Source organism: Glycine max, chromosome 1 (genome assembly GCF_000004515.6).
Source record: "Glycine max cultivar Williams 82 chromosome 1, Glycine_max_v4.0, whole genome shotgun sequence".
Taxonomy (NCBI): Eukaryota; Viridiplantae; Streptophyta; class Magnoliopsida; order Fabales; family Fabaceae; genus Glycine; species Glycine max.
The window spans coordinates 50,605,427-50,611,795 of NC_016088.4; the positions used below are offsets into that span (position 1 = coordinate 50,605,427).

Below are 6,369 nucleotides of genomic sequence, written 5' to 3' on the forward strand. Positions count from 1 at the left end.
CTTCATGCCTCGCACTTCCCGTGTTAACTTAGAGACTTGTCTATTCCATGCCTATTAAACGGGTAAGCATGATGTGATGTTTTTTTTTTATATGAATCAGAGGTGTAATCTCCCTAGCTCCTATCAAATCTGTTCATTTTTTAAACAAGCTTATACTTTTAGTTGTCATTTTATATTGAAGTTAGAAATTAAGCTTCAAACTTTAATTAAAAGATTTAAGTATCAAATTATTTATACCAATAGTACAAACTTTTGGTAGGATGACTTCTTTTTAGGACAATCAAAATTGTCTTTATCAAGACAAAAGTATACCCGCGATATTAATTAAATTCTATGTCTCTGTTGAGACATCCAAGCTCTCACATTAAAACTGGGTGTTAATAACTGATTCAATTTAATGCAAACTGTGCAATCCAATTTAAATTTTGATAAATGGATTATTTTTTTAATAAAATGGAACTACGTTGTTTATTATGAATATTTATTAATTAGTGATAATATCATATTTAAGAATTTGTTATTTATTGGGTATTTGTTCTTTGAAAGATTATGGATTATTTTCAACTTATAATTTGAATTTATGTTTTGAAATAGGTTTTGAGTTATACATAGAATGTGATGTATTTTGCAAAATTTTTCATTTTTTATAAACTCTTTTAATAAGCTAAAAAATAATCGAATTCAAAGAAAAAAAAGAATCCATTTTAACCTTGAAATCAAATTTATTATGTATTTGATAATTAAAAACAAAGCTTAAATAATTAAGTCGGGTGATTTTTTCTCTCCAAACTAATTCAATTCAATATGTAATTGTCCTCATTTTTAAATAAAGAAACATCCCTTAAGACGTGGAGGTGTGTCGCCAATACAAAAGGCGACACTCTCCTCTCTCCTTTCCTACGTGGCCTGTAACGCCACTGGTAGTGGCGGATTCACCTTTCTCACCAGTGACTATCGTGGGTTAAGCTCTCTCGCCAGTGACTATGGCAGATTTCACCCACATAACAAACCCCTTCCGTTAATACTTTTAAAACAAACCCCAATCCGTAAAAAGTTTTTAAAACTGGTCCCCTAAGGTAAATTTGACCCCAATAGGGGCACCCCCTCCCCCTCCCGAAATTCCCAACTATCTAACCCTTTATCCCTGTCGGAGTACTTTAGTGAGAAACTTGTGTAGAAATATTTATCTTTTAGTACTTCTAATAACTGAAGGTTATTGCTTATTAGGCTACCAAGTGTTTAAGCTCATTAATTTTTATATAAGTAATATTTTAAAAATAGTAATTCGGGATTTAATGAAGTCCATGAAACTACGCAAATAAAGGTTCCAAGATATGCCACAAGAACCTGAGAAGCCTCGAATTCAATGTCCCTGATAGTCACTAATGAGTCCCCTGAATCCTAATCTTTCATCAACATTAAGTTTCATGTTTTTTGCTGCTGGTGGAGTCCAAATAACTTGAATGGATAACTTTGGTACTTTGATATTTCGCGTGTTTTTAATTTGATTCTTTTGCCGATTGTGACAGTTTCTATTATCTAATAAAAATAATAATTTCACAAAAGAGGCCAAATTAAAACAAAAGAGAGATAACAAGAAAAAAAGGTTAAAATAATAAGTAAAATAATAAAGGATTAAGAAAAAAAATTGTTTCATGGGTCAATATTTAAAGAATTTTATATGCAAGTACATAGATAAATTGGCGGTAGTTGGTTTAGTGTAATTGATAGTCTTAAATTCAAAATTAGAAAATATAATTATTTTTATTCCTCGTAATAATACCACTCAATGTAAATTCAATAAGGTTGTTGGTTAACTAAAAAAAACTTAAATATAATTTGTCTCATATTTTGTTCAATTTATAATTTTAGTTCCTCCATTTTAAAATATAAACTTTTAGTCCTCTTATTTTAAAAAATTCGTAATTTTAGTCCAATTTCCTATGTTAGATCTATGATTCACTTTATTAATGTTATTGTTGGATCTAGGATTCAATTTAAACAAAATAAAAAAATAAAATAAAACATAGATAAAATTGAAGATTTTACAAAATTTATGAATTTTATAAAATATAAGGATTAAATGTCTTTATATTAAAATAAAATGATCAAAATTGTAAATTGAACAAAATAGAAGAACCAAAATTACATTTAAGCTAAAAAAAGAAAGAAAGAAAAGAAACTTGTAACCATTTTTATTTAATCTTTTTTTAATTTTGTAATCCAAAATAAATATTTTGTTGACAATTAATATTAGCATATATATTTAATTTTTGTTTAGTGTTAAATGCTTTAAAAGTTATTAAATATTTAACTTTAATTTCTAAAATATGAGGATCGAAATTCTCTATTTTAAAATGAGGGCTAAAATTACATAGGATAACCAAAATTACGTTAAAAAGAAAAAAGAAACTAGTAAACGTTTTTATTTAATCTTTCTATTTCTGTAATCCAAAATATTTTTTTTTACATTTAATATTAGCATTTGTATTTAATTTTTGTTTAATATTAAATGCTTTAAAAGCTATTAAATATTTTTTATTTCATCTTTTTAATTATTGAATCCATCTGTTGGCATTTAACATTAGCATTTGTATTTAATATTAAATGCTTTAAAAGTTATTGAATATTTAATTTTTAATTTCTAAAATACGAGATCCAAATTTTTTATTTTAAAATGGAGTGTTAAATTTACAGATCGAGTAAAAGATCGAGCAAAATATGAGAACCAAAATTGCATTTAAGCTAAAAAAGAAAAAACCAAAAAGAAGCTTGTAACCATTTTTATTTAATCTTTTTAATTCTGTAATCCAAAATAAATATTTTGTTTACATTTAATATCAACATTTGTATTTAGTTTTTTAATATTAAATGCTTTAAAAGCTATTAAATATTTTTTATTTCATCTTTTTTAATTCTTGAATCCATTTGTTGACATTTAATATTAGCATTTATATTTAATTTTTTTAATATTAAATTCTTTAAAAGCTATTAAATATTTTTATTTAATCATTTATCTACTTTTCAATTTTTTTAATTTCAATTTAATTAAATATTTTGTTGACATTTAATATTAGCATTTGTATTTAAGATTTTTTATTACTAAATTCTTTAAAAACCATTAAATATTTTTATTTAATCATTTATCTGATTTGACTTTTTTTTTATTTCATTTGAATCTGTCGTGTTTTTTTTTTTTTTTGTCTATTGTAGCATTCTCTAATCTCTAATAAAACTAGTAATTTCACAAAAGAGACCAAATAAAAGAGAGACAGAGAGATAAAAAACAAAATAATTAAAAAATATTAAGCAACAAAAAGGATTAAATTTTTAATTTTTGTTTCATAGGTCAACATTTAAAGAATTTAATCTATAAGACTATCTTTTATTTCAAAACACAAAAAAAAAACAAATAATATATAATCTACTAAAAATTTAACTAGTTGATTCAACATAATACATTGATTTTGTGAGTCTCTTGATATTATCTTTTGATTTCTACGGATTAATAAAATACTTAACTAATAATAGTCTTAATTCAAGTTTGAAAATATAATTATATTTTGTCACCCTTAGTAATTTTACTCAATTTAAATTCAAGTTGGTTAACTAAAAAAAGAAAAAGAAAAAAATTGGTAACTATTTTTATTTAATCTTTTTAATTCTTGAATCCATAATAAATATTTTGTTTACATCTAATATTAACATTTGCATTAAAAAAAATAAATGATGCATTAAATACGTTTTTATTGCATCATTATCCCTTTATTAAGCCAAATTCTCTATTAAATTGCTCTCAGTCTCATTGCAAAAACAAAACTGATTAGCATGGAGATGTTTTTGAAACCATTTGTTGCAACTCTTTTAGTTTTGTTTTTTATCCTCTATGATGTATCTTTGGCAACTATGGAGAATAAAAGTGCAGAGAACCCGAAAGGTACTTACATAGTCCACTTGGCCAAATCCGAAATGCCATCAAGCTTCAATCAGCATTCAATATGGTACAAATCAGTTTTGAAATCAGCATCCAACTCGGCAGAAATGCTTTACACATATGACAATGTGATTCATGGATTCTCAACCAGATTAACACATGAAGAAGCATGGTTACTGAGGAGTCAAGCTGGTATTCTAAAAGTGCAACCAGAGAAAATATACAAGCCACACACAACTCGAACACCACATTTCCTTGGACTCGACAAAATCGCCGACATGGTCCCTGAGTCAAACGAAGGAAGTGACATCATTATCGGACTCCTCGACACAGGTGTTTGGCCCGAAAGCAAGAGCTTTGACGACACCGGGCTAGGACCGATCCCCAACACATGGAAGGGAAAATGCGAATCAAGCGTTGATTTCAATGCCTCAAGTTGCAATAAGAAGTTGATAGGAGCTAGGTCTTATTCAAAAGGCTACGAGGCTATGATGGGTACCATTATTGGAATAACCAAATCGCCTCGAGACATTGACGGCCACGGCAGCCACACTGCAAGCACAGCCGCGGGATCTGTAGTGAAAGGCGCAAGCCTATTCGGCTATGCTTCCGGTACAGCGCGTGGGATGGCCTCACGCGCTAGGGTTGCTGTCTATAAGGTTTGTTGGAAAGATTCTTGTGTTGTTTCTGACATATTGGCTGCAATGGACGCAGCCATCTCTGACAACGTCAATGTCCTTTCAATATCACTTGGTGGTGGTGGATCAAAGTATTACGATGACGATGGCGTTGCAATTGGAGCCTTTGCAGCAATGGAGAAAGGGATTCTAGTTTCTTGCTCAGCAGGAAATGATGGCCCTGATCCATCGTCTCTCGGCTCCAACACAGCACCTTGGGTGATCACGGTGGGAGCTGGTACAATCGATCGTGATTTCCCAGCGTATGTTAGCCTTGGGAATGGAAAAAATTATTCTGGAGTGTCATTGTTTAGTGGCAATTCTTTGCCCGATAATAATTCTCTCTTTCCAATCACATACGCCGGGATTGCAAGCTTTGATCCATTAGGAAATGAGTGTTTATTTGGAAGCTTGGATCCAAAAAAGGTTAAAGGGAAAATTGTGTTGTGCGATCTTGGAAATATTCCTATGGCAGAGAAAGGGTTTGCGGTGAAATCTGCCGGCGGTGTGGGCTTAGTGTTGGGAACAGTGGAAAACGATGGGGAGGAACAAGCAACAGAACCCACTAATTTGCCAACAATTGTAGTAGGTATTGAAGCTACAAAAGCAATAAAAAAGTACCTATTGTATGATCCAAAATCGATGGCTACGATTGTGTCTCAAGGAACAAAGGTTGGAATTGAGCCATCGCCAGTTGTTGCGGAGTTTAGCTCTCGTGGTCCAAATCTACTTACGCCACAGGTAATGAAACCCGATTTAATTGCGCCAGGTGTTGATATTTTAGGGGCATGGACAAGACATAAGGGTCCCACTGATTACAAAGAAGATCATAGGCGCGTGGACTTCAATATAATCTCGGGAACATCAATGTCATGCCCTCACGTGAGCGGGATAGCGGCTATAATAAAGTCAGTTAATCCAAATTGGAGCCCCGCCGCAATCCGATCTGCACTAATGACCACTGCTTATTCGACTTACACAAATGGTAAAAGTTTGATAGATAGTGCCACAAACAAATCGTCAACACCATTTGATATTGGTGCTGGACATGTGAACCCAGTTCTTGCGCTTAATCCAGGACTCGTTTATGATTTGACGACCACGGATGATTATCTCCACTTCCTTTGTGCGTTAAACTACACACCCAAAAGGATCGAGTCCGTGGCCAGGAGAAAGTACAAGTGTGATCCTCACAAACACTACAATGTAGCCGACCTAAATTACCCTTCTTTTAGTGTGGTGTATAAAACAAACAACCCAACGATTGTTAAGCACACTCGAACTCTTACTAATGTTGGGGTCGCAGGAACATACAATGTATCGGTTACGTTGGATATTCCATCTGTCAAAATCGTAGTTGAGCCGAATGTCTTGAGCTTCAACCAAAATGAGAACAAGTCATATACAGTCACATTTACACCATCCGGTCCATCGCCCTCGACTGGTTTTGGTTTTGGACGTTTGGAATGGTCAAATGGAAAGAACATTGTTGGAAGTCCTATCTCAATATATTTTGAGCCTCCTGGCGTCATTGGAAACTCCTAATTTTCTTACTAAAGTCTCTTCGCTAATTCTAAGAAGAGTGTTTTGACTCTTGATTGGGTAATGGTTATGGTTATTATACAATAAATTTGAATGTGGCAATTTCTTGTGTTTATTTAATATATTATATATCTATAAATATAAATTATTCTAATATTTCCTATAATATTCACTACTAAATTTTTTTTTACAACCTACTTTCGATGAGGACTTTTA

General features: G+C 31.3%; 1 protein-coding gene across 1 annotated transcript; it reads left to right on the forward strand.

Annotated features, from left to right (window-relative positions):
- The first annotated feature begins 3,828 nt into the window (after positions 1 to 3,828).
- Positions 3,829 to 6,156, forward strand: LOC100783771 (subtilisin-like protease SBT1.7). The gene has a single exon (XM_003516468.5). The coding sequence runs from the start codon at positions 3,829 to 3,831 to the stop codon at positions 6,154 to 6,156; it is 2,328 nt and encodes a 775-aa protein (XP_003516516.1).
- Positions 6,157 to 6,369: the final 213 nt, after the last annotated feature.

Coding starts and splice junctions, on each gene's coding strand:
- LOC100783771 (XM_003516468.5), top strand. CDS start 3,829: ATGGAGATGTTTTTGAAACCATTTGTTGCAACTCTTTTAGTTTTGTTT.